At 46.0% G+C, this 12187-nt stretch overlaps 1 protein-coding gene and 1 long non-coding RNA gene across 2 annotated transcripts in view; one reads left to right on the forward strand and one right to left on the reverse strand.

The window, feature by feature from the left end:
* The first annotated feature begins 584 nt into the window (after positions 1–584).
* The window catches only part of LOC122453855, a 41009-nt gene continuing 29406 nt past the window's right edge, over positions 585–12187 (forward strand). The window contains exon 1 of the long non-coding RNA XR_006273199.1: positions 585–703. This is a non-coding gene — a long non-coding RNA (uncharacterized LOC122453855). The remainder of the gene's footprint in view (positions 704–12187) is intronic.
* CXCR4 (C-X-C motif chemokine receptor 4) lies at positions 1099–4859 on the reverse strand. Its single transcript, XM_043488145.1, has 2 exons — positions 4733–4859; positions 1099–2677 (listed from the first exon to the last, which is right to left on the reverse strand). The coding sequence occupies exons 1-2, from the start codon at positions 4745–4747 to the stop codon at positions 1631–1633; spliced, it is 1062 nt and encodes a 353-aa protein (XP_043344080.1). The 5' UTR covers positions 4748–4859; the 3' UTR covers positions 1099–1630.

Here is a 12187-nt window from a genome sequence, read left to right on the forward strand (position 1 = left end):
GTGCCAGAAACAATTATGAAAAGTAGACCAAATATTTCCTTAATTATATCCTGGTTATTATCTTTAGAGCGCATGTCTGGAGTGCCCTGTCTGTGTCACAGAGTAAGACAGGTAAGGCTGCTATAGTTTAGAAATTATCTGTAAATGGAGACCAGAGTTGAAATTTACTCAAGAGGCTGGGGCTTGCACAACGGTAGTGTAAATAGCTTTGGTTGATGTTACATAAGACTCCAGAATCTTGTGCAAAATGTGGGCAACGGGGAGCTTGCTTCAGTGGACCTTTCTTCTGAGCTCTGAAAGCACCAATTTAACTTTTATCTGCTTGGCTGAACCCTTGAGGTGCTAGATGTTGCAATAGATTAAGAATAAGTGTTGAGATTTGCATAGAAGATATTGCAAGAGGGATATTTTGGGCACAGTTAATTTTATGAAGAAAACATTCACTTTTGGCTTTATTTTCAATAACAGTTCAGTTGACTTGTTACCAGGTGTTCTGGGGGACAACAGTGGGTAATGGTTAAGAGCAAGGGCTGGAAGGATGAATGGAGTAAGCTCCTGATATGTCCCCTTGAAAGTACATGTTATGGCAAGTCTCTAAACCTCAGTTCCCTCACCTGTCAAAAGGATGTGATGACATCCAGATTGAGAGGAGTAGGTGAGAAGAGCATACAATGCCTGGCTGGCACAGATCTGGAGTACACAGGTGAGGATACTAGTAAAATCTAAGATGTGGGATTGCATATCTTTCCTTTTTTATGCACATCTATCCTTCAGGAATATTATCTTTCATAGGAATATGAACTGGTTGGATATTTCTAAAGTTGCATGAATTAAGAGTTACTGAAGTCACATTGCCTGGTTTGAAATATTTGTTGTTCTTACTTACTATACTTTGACCAAATCACTTAGGCTTTCAATAGCTTGGTTTCATGCTCTACAAAATATTAGAACCTAGCAGAGCTGTGATAAGCATTAAGTAAAATATGACAACTAAATACCTAGGACAGGATCTGACATGCCATACACGTATCTATTATTGTTATTTTTGACTTCTGCCAGCCAAAGGAATGTCAATAGAAATCAGAACATAACATTAAGTAGGTTTATCATGTAGTTTTATTAACAACTTAATTAATACAAGGCTGTACATTGTAGGTGTGGAAATCAATCCACTTCTGAAAACTGAAAAACCAGCATTTCCATATCACTTCAGGCTTTGGTTATAAACGCCATCTTCTACAGCAAAATCACATGGTATAACCAAAGAATTTAAGAACAGGAAAAAGAAAATGTTCCACTGGAATGGAGAGATCGTTTATTTACAAACAGCTGAGAATCATTTCTAGCTTAAGTGATTTCACTATACACACTGGAATGTTCAGTTCCCTTTTCTACGGTCCTACAATGACATACAGCAACTAAGAACTTGGCCACAGGTCCTGCCTAGACACTTATCAACATGAAACAAAAAATATTTATATAAATAAGTCAATTGATCCTCACAAAAACTAAACAAATACAAGAAAAAAATCCAACAGTCAATAAAAACTGTACAGTGTTGGTCAGTCTTTTACATCTGAAAAAATGTGTAACTTCAAAAAAAAGTTCTTTAATGTATAAAAGTTCAGTGTTAGCTGGAGTGAAAACTCGAAGATTCAGACTCGGTTGAGACAGAAGAATGTCCACCTCGCTTGCCCTTGGAGAGGATCTTCAGGCTGGACCCTCTGCTCACAGAGGTAAGTGCATGCTGGGCAGAGGTTTTAAATTTGGCCCCAAGGAAGGCATAGAGGATGGGATTCAGGCAGCAGTGAAAAAAAGCTAGGGCCTCGGTGATGGAAATCCACTTATGCACAGTGCTCTCAAACTCACACCCTTGCTGGATGATTTCTAGAAGGATGAAGGAGTCGATGCTGATCCCAATGTAGTAGGGCAGCCAGCAGGCGAAGAAAGTCAGGATGAGGATAACTGTGGTCTTGAGGGCCTTGCGCTTCTGGTAGCCCTTGGAGTGGGACAGCTTGGAAATGATAATACAGTAGCAGGATAGGATGACGATACCAGGCAGGAGAAGGCCGACCACAATGTGCTGAAACTGAAACACCACTAGCCACAGGTCGCTGGGATAGAAGCGATCACAGAGATACCTCTCATCTGCCACCTTGATGTCGGCAAAGATGAGATCAGGAATAGTCAACAGGACAGCGGGTAGCCAGACACCAACATAGACCACCTTTTCAGCCAGCAGCTTCCTTGGCTTCTGACTGTTGGTGGCATGGACGATAGCCAGGTACCGGTCCAGACTGATAAAGGCCAGGATGAGGACACTGCTGTAGAGGTTGACCGTGTAGATGACATGGACTGCCTTGCAGAGGAACTTCCCAAAGTACCAGTTTGCCACAGCATCAACTGCCCAGAAGGGAAGTGTGAGGACAAAGAGGAGGTCCGCCACGGACAGGTGCAGTCTGTACTTGTCCGTCATGCTTCTTAGTTTCTTCTGGTAACCCATGACCAGAATGACCAATCCGTTGCCCACTATGCCAGTCAGGAAGATGATGGAGTAGACAGTGGGCAGGAAGATCCGGTTGAAATGGGCATTTTCCTCCCGGAAGCAGGGTTCCTTCATGGAATCATAGTCACCTGAGCCCATGTCTTCCTCGGTGTAATTATCTGAAGTGAATATCTGAAAAACAGGCAAGGGAACAGACATTCACTTTCAAGTTCAGCAGGCATTCTCCAATTTCAAAACAATGTTTCTGGTATTTTAAAAAAGCAATTTGTAAAAACCAACTCAGTCCAGCTTTCTTCAGGAAATTCTGCTCCCACTAAAGCACCGGGGTAAAAAGAACACAAGGGAATTCTAGACTCCTGCGGATCTCCTCCCATCTTCCCCCCACAGTCACTTTATTACATCCCTCTTTGGGAGAACCAATTACAAAACTCTTTGTTTAAAACAAAACGGCGATGAGATTCTTTGGGTTCCAAAGTCACACCTCTGCTAACTCTTTTGCCCCGCCCACTGGAGAGAAGAAAAAAACCTCCGGGGAGAAAAACCAAAACAAAACACAAAGGCGGCGTGGGAGCGTGGGTGGAAGTGGGGGAAGAATCTCGTGTTCTGAGGAGCTGGGATTAACTTTCTCTACGAAGATTCGCCAGGACCGGGAAGCCGGGAGGAAGAAGCACTGGGGGGTGTGTGTGAAAGGGCGGGGTGTCCCAAAGACTCTTATTCTAAGGCATGAAACACTGTTTTCTCCACGACTGTCTAAACACCTACCATTCTGCACTTCAAGCAACACGTAGTGAGGAAGGATAATGCGGCCTTGAATGAAGGGCTTTGGTGCTTGGGGGGCAGGGGTGTCAGAAGTGGGTAACCGCTCCCCCCCGCCCATGGGCGCTCTTCAGGGGCTTGCGTTTCTTTGCCAAACCTCTGTTTATCACTTGGCGCGTCTGGGACGTTAGCGGGCACAGAATTTTAATGGGAGGGGAAAGTCACGGGGTCTACACCCGTGGTCCTCGCCCCAAGTTTCATTTCCTCACTCTCCCGAGTCGCTTCCCATCCCGCCAAGGATCCAGTAAATGCGGTGGGAGGTCTGCAGCGGGAAGCCTCCGGGCGGAGGGCGCGCTGGGGACAGGGTGATCCAGCTCCGTCACCCCCCGCCGTCCACCAAGCCCACGCCTGCCGCCCGCCCACTGCGGTTCCAGCGGTTTGGCCCCGCCGCACGCCAGGGGCAAGTACTGCTGGGTGCTGGGGAGAGGCTGGGCGGCTCCGCCGCGGGAGCCTTTGAATCGCGCGCCGCGGGGGGAAACGAAAAGCCTCCCTAGTACGGGGTTTTCAAAAGGTTCCAGGAAACCGCCGACGGTTGAATGGCGCAACTGGGCGCGGTGAGAGGCAAACCGTCTCCCCACTTGCACCTGCCTGTCTGCACCTCTACCACCGGCAGCCCAGGTGCCCCTCCAAGCCTTCATTCCACCCCCAGTCCCCGCCGCACACACCTCGGGGTGCTGCTGCTCTGTAACCATTTATACTCCTTCAGCTTCTGCACGACCCCAAAACTCCAGAACCCAGGAGCCCACTCGCGGCGCTGGCGACGCCCACGAATTCTCTCCCTCGATCCCAAGGCGCGCGGGCTGTTCCCGGTACCTCCTCCCTGCTGCGACCAACGCGCAGACAGCTCAACTGAGCAAGTGCCCAGTCACTGGCACAACTCCGCGGGCGGCGGAGTTTAGTGAACACGCGCCCAACGCCAAGAGTGGTTCCCAGGCGCCTTTGCCTGAAGTTAACCAGGGGAGCAGTCTCCCTCTGGTAACTGCCCGGGAGCACCTCCCTCCACCTCGAAATTCAGATCGTGTAATTTGCTCCGAAAGAAACCCCCGCTCCCTCGAGGAAGAGACCCCCGGTCTCTGGCAGAGCGCTCATCTCTGCACTTTTCCACAGAGAGTTCTTCTGTTTGCAAACAGCGTGCAAAACCGGCGCGCGCCGCAGAACTCAGGGTGGGGAGATAAATGCAACCATTGAAACGGTCGTCCCAATCTTTTCTCCTTCTACTTAGAAAAAGATTTCAGTCCAACCTGCCTCTCCCCTCCTGTAGCCAAGCGCACGAAATCTCCTTTCCACACCCCTTCTCCGGGGCACTGGCACCTGCAATATTCTGGTTGCTCCAGCCCACTCAGACAGCGGTTGCGCTATAAATTCAGGTGTTTGCACGTTTAAGTAAAAACAGGTTGAAACTGGACTTACACGGATCCCTTCCATGGTAACCGCTTGCTCTCCAGCCGCGGGGGCTACCGGCTACTCAAGTCCTCAGGGTCACTTTGCTACCTGCTGCCACAGCCAACACACTGAAGTTTCTGGCCGAAGCTGGACTTTTATAAAAACACGCTCCGCGGGCGGCGCATGCGCCGCGCGGGTGGGCGGGAGGGCAGGGCGGGGAGAAAGGCGGGGTGGAGGAGAGGGGCAGACGCGGGGGCGGGGGACGCGAGGGGGGGGCGGAGGGGAAGGCGCTCGGGCAGCGTAAGCCTGGGAGGCCCTCGGCGGGTACCTTTAGCTCTACCTCGCCGTCACCTCGTGAGTCTTAAGCTGAGACGCGCATCCCGGAGGCGTGTCCCAACTTGGGAAAGCAGGATGCGCTTGGAGGAGGTGGAAAGCGCGGGCGATTGACGCGCCCTGTGTGGCGCGTCTATCCTCGCTCACGTGGGTGGTATTGCTGACCCGGGAAAGCTACAGATGAAGACACTGAGGTCCAGAGAGGGGAAGTGACTTGCCGGAGAAACCCGACCAGTAGGCGGCAATGCTAGCAGTGGGTCCAATATCTTGAGTCCATTCCCTGCTCTTTGAGCAGATGCGGTTCATTCAGAAAATGAAACAAGTAAAGATTCTTTCTTCAGAGCACCACCATATATAACTAGACATGCACATCCACCGTAATAGTGCCAGAGTCAGGTGTCGACAATCAGGAAACCTTTTCAGAAGAAGGTCGGATGATTTGGCATAATTCTGGAGGGAGACTGTGATAGAGAAGTAGATGTGTGTTCCCAGGTAACCAGTTCGTGAATAGTGCTTTTAAGAAAGTGTGCTGTGTTATAAGAGATACTCAGCGAACAGTACTTCCCTAACATGTCACCAGGTAGCTGCACAGATTCATTCATTCTCACAACACCCTGTAGGTGTTATCATTACAGAGATGCATTTAGTCAACAGATAGTTAGTGAGGGCTGACTGCATGCCACGCACTGTTTTAGGAGCTGGGGATACAGCGGTGAACCTGACAAGGCCCCCATGCGGAGGAAACAAGAAGCAGATCTAAAAAACAAAGCAAAACCAAGAAGCAGATCTGTAGAGATGAAATTCCAGGGTTGCCCGGAGACTACAAGCCGAACTCAAACCCAGATCTACGGGCCTTACATCCGCTGTCCGACCCAATGTGGAGAACAGGCGTTGGCAACAGTAAGAAATTCGGATGGAGAGCTAGGCAGGGTGGAATAAGGGTGGGGGCTGGACGCTTAAAGGTGTCTCAGACGGCTGGGGTTTGCAGTGGGCGCTCAGACAGTGCTTACCAGTCTCGCGCCGCTGGCCGCCCGCCCACAGCGCCCGGCTGGGGCGGGGCCCCAGGGAGGGGCGGGGCCGATGAACAGTGAGGCCGGCGAGGGCGACCGCAGGAGTGAGTGAAGGCGGGGCCGAGGTGTGAGTTTCGGCTAACGACTGGCGGGAGCAGTGGTTGCGTTACCAGGAGGACCCCGGACACCTCGCACCCTGGGACCGTCGCCAGAAGGCTTGCCCAGACGGGACCCTAAGCACCACTTCCTTTTCTTCCTGAGAAAATCTTTCAATCTGGAGATATTCCCGAGACAATGTGTAGACTGGGAATCCTTTCTTCACAGAGCATAATTTTTATCTTTTTTCTGGACCCATTCCCTAGTATTTGCCAGTGAAGGTTCTCATCCACTGAAAGCTGATGTTGGAGTTTCTCAGAAACTGTCAATTTAGGTCACAATAATGATTGGATGCAGTCAATGATAATATTATGCAGATTTAAAAAAAAGTCTTAAAAACACTTAAAATCATTAATAAAACATCAGTACCTTCACATTTTCATAAGCTAGGTAGGACAGGCATTCTATCTGCTGAAGGGCTGGAATTTCAGACAGGTTCCATAGCTTGATTTTCAAGAAGCTTGGTGGTGGCAGAATCAATGTTTTGACTCAGAATGTCAGCTGCGTTGTACCTCAAACTCTTATCTTCACAATGGCTAACACCTGAAAAGCAGAATCTCCCAAACCCACTCAAAAAGAGGAGAGAGGATAAATCCAGAGCAAATTGATTTGCACATTAAATATTTGTTGATTGTTTGCAGACAAAAGAAAGCTCCTATCCTTTATCTGAGAACTCCTTTAGATCCTCTTAGGTATATTGCTAGAAGGAAGAAGATAGTTAAGAGAACAATGAAATGCTATTTCATGACTGTCAGCTTAGGAAAAAAAAAATTTCTTTCCAAAGATAATATTGGGTCTCAGGATTTGGTAAGACCAACTGTCTCTCGCTTGTGTCTGGGGGGAATGTGGGTTGGACCTCTTTGTGGAAAATGTTTTATATCCAGCAGGAATCTTAGAACAGTAATTCCACCTGTAGAAACTTATCCTAAGGAAAGAGGATTTTGCAACAACCACAAAAAATATATTCACAAGGCTTTACTTATAATAGTGAAATATCTGAACAGCCCTAAGTGTCCACTGTTGGTGGAATAATTGAGAAAATATTGGTACATCCATATGTGAAATTCCATATGGCCATTGCAAATGATGTTTGCAAAGAAATTTTAATGACAGGGCAAATACTTATGAAACATTAGGTGCAAAAAGCAGGATTCCAAATTGTGTATACAATGTGATCTCAGTTAATTTAAAGCTAGGAGAAGATTGAAAGAAAACAAAAATGTTTTATAGGAGTTTTCATTGGGTGCAAAATTGTATTTGATTTTTAACTTTATTCCTTGCATTTTACTATGCTTTCCAAATTTCCTGTAATAGACATGAAATATTTTCATATTCAGGAAAAAGCCAATATGATTTAAAAAAAGAAACAATCCCTTTTCATACCTTTCCACTTCCTAAAGTATTTGCTAAATATGATAACTTTTTCTGTGAGTTTCCTCTTCAAAGAATGGTCTTGCACCATTTTCTTCTGGGCTAATCCTACCTGAACTGATTTTTATTTTACCTCTTTAATGTTCTTCAAAACAGAGCAATACATAAAACTCAAACATTTTTTGAAGGCTTGGATTATGCAGCTGACCTCATGTAATCCCCTCAGCAACCCTGTAACACGTACCACCTCTTCTCCACTGGTAAGCAAACTTAAGTCCAGAGAGGGTGAGGAAATTGGCTGTGATCACACAGTGAGGATCTGCATGCAATCTGTGCGGCAGCAAAGCCCAGGCTGTCTCCTCAACATCACAATGTGCCTTTTCTGACTGCGGAGATTCACCCTCTGGAGCTCCCTCCTCTGAAAGTCATTCAGCATTTACTTACATACAGCTTTGAGTGGCATCTTTTTTTTTTTGTGACGTTGTGTGAAAGCGTTAGAAATTTTTAGATGCTCAGTCATCTCTTTGCAACTCTTTGTGACCCCATGGACTGCAGCCCACCAGGCTCTTCTGTCCATAGAATTCTCCAGGAAAGAATACTGGAGTGGTTGCCATTCCTTTCTCCAGGAATCTTCCTGACCCAGGGATTGAACCTGGGTCTCCTGCATTGCAGGCAGATTCTTAACCATCTGAGGCACCAGGGGAGCCCCTTGTGTGACATTATTCCATCTTAAAATGAGTGTATTTGTGTGACATTATTCCATCTTAAAATGAGTGTATTTATGTGACGTTATTCCATCTTAAAATGAGTGTATGGCTTTTCTCCTCAGCCCCAAATATTCTAGGTTCCTTAAAGTGAATGCTCAGATATCTTCTGTGCAGCTAGCCCACTGATAAACAAATGATGGGCTCCCTAATCTTTTTCTGAAGCTTTGTTTAGTGAATTAATGACTTTCCTGTGTGGTTCTGGCAACAGAGCTAGGCCTAGGGGCTGTCGGCTTGGCAGGATCCCCAAGTTCTCAGGCTGGCTTTAGCCCAGGGAGTAACTGGTCTTGGCCATGTTTTGGAGGAGATGCTTATAAATCCGGTGACACAGTGGCAAGCATTCTGCCACCTCCTGTTGCTCTGCAGCTGGTTGGTTTGTGTGTGTGAGTGTGTGTACATGTGTGCGTATCTGTGTGTGCATGAGAGAAAGCTGTACTGTGTCCCCAAATAGGTTTGGAGCCAGTTGGGGACAGAAAGCTGGGGGACAGACCTCCTCCTGATGGTGGGTGGCAGGAGGCAGCATCATTAAAGGGTTTCTGAAAGCACCAGGTTCCCCTGACCCTTGCTGGCTCCTGCCATGTCTCTGAAAAGAAAAATTGCCACTTTTGTTTCTGACAGAGAAAAAAACATACAAACTTCCTTGATGGCAGTAGGAGATACTGCCATCAAGATAATATTTTCCCAAGTAATTTTTAAAAAAGGAAGCTATTTCTCAAGGGCCATGTAATTCTGGCAGAGGGTTACAAATCTCAAAGTGACTGTTATTAAATGTCAGCAACTTCCAAGTTGATATTAGGTGGGAGAATGGTCTGCCATCACACTGCAACCACACATAGCCCCTCTCCATCCCCAACTCCTTATGTCTCCAACACCTACAGGTAAAAGATGACTTTGGCAAATAAACCTAAGTCTCTCATCGTTCAGCTACATACCAATTTAGGAAAGTTATTACTGTTTTTCTGGGTATATTTTTATCCCAAATTCAAGTCATGTCTTGAATTTCTAAAAGGTCTGATTTTGATAAGATGAGATTTATTCGTGATTTCCATCAATTCTCTGTAGCAGTCAAGAACAATAGAAAGAGAAAAGCTAGACTGGTAAACAAACACAGCCAATTTAGAGTCACCCTGGTAGGTAATTTTAACAAAGCAGTCACTTAATTAACAGTGCAATGATCATTACTTGACTAGTTTCACTGCCAGGAGGATGCATTACTCGCAGAGTTTGCTGGGCTCATGTAGCAGGTGCAGTGTGACTTTCTGGATCAGAAGAACAAACAATAAAACAAACAGGACTCAGTCCTGTTACCTCAAAAATTATAGTGTCTAGTTGGGAAAGAGGGCATGATTTTAGGAAATAATTGAGTGAGCAAACTCTGTTCCCCATGGAAAAGGCTTGTCATTGTTTTCCTTAAACCAGTAATTTATTAGCAGTGACCTCAGGCAGCTATATAAAAAGAGGAGACACCCAGAGCCCTGTGGACAGTCTGCTTTCTAAAGAGAATTATGCATCCATGGCAGAGTCAGGGTCCTTCCAGAAATGTGGTGGTCTGATCACCCATACAGATGGGCTCTGAGATCATTCTACCAAGAGTTTTATATTAGCAAAAGGACAGGATAGGAAATGTGTGTGTGTGTGTGTGTGTGTGTGTGTGTGTGTGTGTGTATAGAAGGAATGCATGCAGTGTTCTTGCATGAACAATTTCCTAAATCCAAAGCTATGATCAACCAGGCTACAAGTATCCAGAGCTACTTGTAGGCCTGAGGCAAATTCTAAACACCTGCAGATATTGTAAATGAGTGAGGCATTAGGGAGAGGTGCAGACTGTGAAGAACAGGAGAGGGTACATATCCTGTCCATAGCCATCATCCTTGATTACCCTCTGAGAGAATTTGAGCCTTATCTTCTATTTTTTTTAAAAGAGAAGCTGAAAGACCTGATTTTTTAAATGTGAAATCTCTCAACTTTAAAATGTTGATTCAAAACAGCAAACCAACGAAAACTTTATAAACTTCCAGTTTACACTGGCCTAAGGTATTGGCAGTAGGAATCAAAGGAAAAATTGGGGATTCTGACACTTGGAGGAAAGGAATGGATACACACAAGAGAAACAGTGCCAAGTAGTCAGAACTGGCCTCAGAATCCTTTCGCAGTAGCCTCTGTGTCATAATTTGTCCATTTCTCCAAGACTGAAATCAATTACTTTGGATTTCCTGAGTTGTTTTTCCCTTGCGGATCCCAGTGTACTCCGGTTAATATTTAGGACCCTGAAGAGAATTAACTTCTGTGTGGCTCTGTTTTTTCTCCTAAACCCTTCCCCACTCCCAGGCTCTCAGGCTTCTTGACTACCTTGATGCATGCATGCTGGGCTGTTATTCCTTCCAGCTTTGGGGGCAGATTCCTTCTGGAAGATGGGCCTTCCTTTCTCTGCTCTTTAAACAGGAGGACTGACAGTGGAAAGATGGCCAGAAGGACAGTGAAGCTTAGTGGTTCGGAGCACAGGACTTTGAAACCAACTCATGCGGATTCTTGAGTGCTAACTTCACATCTTTTCCAGCTCCACATGCAGGAGCATCACAGCCGGGCAAGCATACCTCTAAGTCTGTTTCCTTAGCTGTAATAGGCAGATAACAAGAGCATTTCCATTTTTGGATTGTTGGCTGGGCTAAATTGGCAAATGCATGGAAAGTCTTTCTCACAGTGTGGGGCACCTAGTAAGTCCTCAATAAACATTAGCTGATATTATTGCTGTATAGACTTATTTCTCAGCTGTTGAAATGTCTTTCTTGTCATTGGAGGCCTTTGATTAACTGGGCAAATGGCTTTCTCCACCGTTACCCACAGAAGTGAGGTAAAGGGAAATAGAGCCTTCAATAAAGTGTGAAAAGTTCTTACTTCTAATTGTGGGGCAGAAGAGAGACATGTGATGGAGGGAGGAAAGAGAAGTCATAAAGTTTCTCATATGTGCCTTGAAAGCCCGCTCCTGAGTTACAGAGACTCAGATCCGGGGTTGGGAACCCATTTGGTCTTCTTTCCAAGGAGCTCCTTCTATAACCATATAGGGTAGTCTCATTCTGAACACTCCTGGGAATGGACAGCCCATTATTCAGAAAGGGAGCCCATTCACTGATGGGTGAGCCTGACCACAGGACAGCCCTTTTTCCTAGGCACCCACTTGCCCAGTTTTCCATCTACTGGGTCTAATTTAGCCAGAGCTCAGCTGGATGAGATGCCACAGGAGGAAGCCAAAGAGAGCAGCAGCCAAAACTATCCTAGGGTTAAGTGAAACCTGCCTGCCCTTCCTGAGACATGTATTTCTGCAGCCGCAGGGATGAGTCTAATGAGAGGCCTCTTTGTTCCATTAGCAAGTTTGAGAGCGGAACAGGGCCAAGTTAGGGTTTCTTTTCATAAAGGAAATTATCTCCAAACGTTGAAGATTTGGGGATTAAGTGACTCAAAAGATTTAGTGCTAGACTTTTTAAGGCCTCCTGAGACTTTCTGATGTACTCAACAAAAGAAAACAGTGGGAAAGCAGTTCATCAAGGGTGAGATTAACCCCATCTTTGCTTGGTATTACATTAGGGGAAAGCCAGGTGAAAATGAATACTTAAAAGATTGTCTGAAGATCCATGCCTAAATGGGTTTCTTTTTAGCAGGTGCTGATGGCTGCCTGGAGAAAACCTTGCTTTCTCCTCTAGCTGACCCTCAGACCCCCTGTCTTTCAATCGAAAATCTCAGGGCATTTCCTGGAATCTCTGTCAACTGAGGATGGCTCTGTGGTGGAGCAATTTCTTTTTAAATGGAGGGAACGAAATCATTTTCAGAGTTATTTAAAAATATCAGGGTCT

Source organism: Cervus canadensis, chromosome 15, assembly GCF_019320065.1.
Source record: "Cervus canadensis isolate Bull #8, Minnesota chromosome 15, ASM1932006v1, whole genome shotgun sequence".
NCBI lineage: Eukaryota > Metazoa > Chordata > Mammalia > Artiodactyla > Cervidae > Cervus > Cervus canadensis.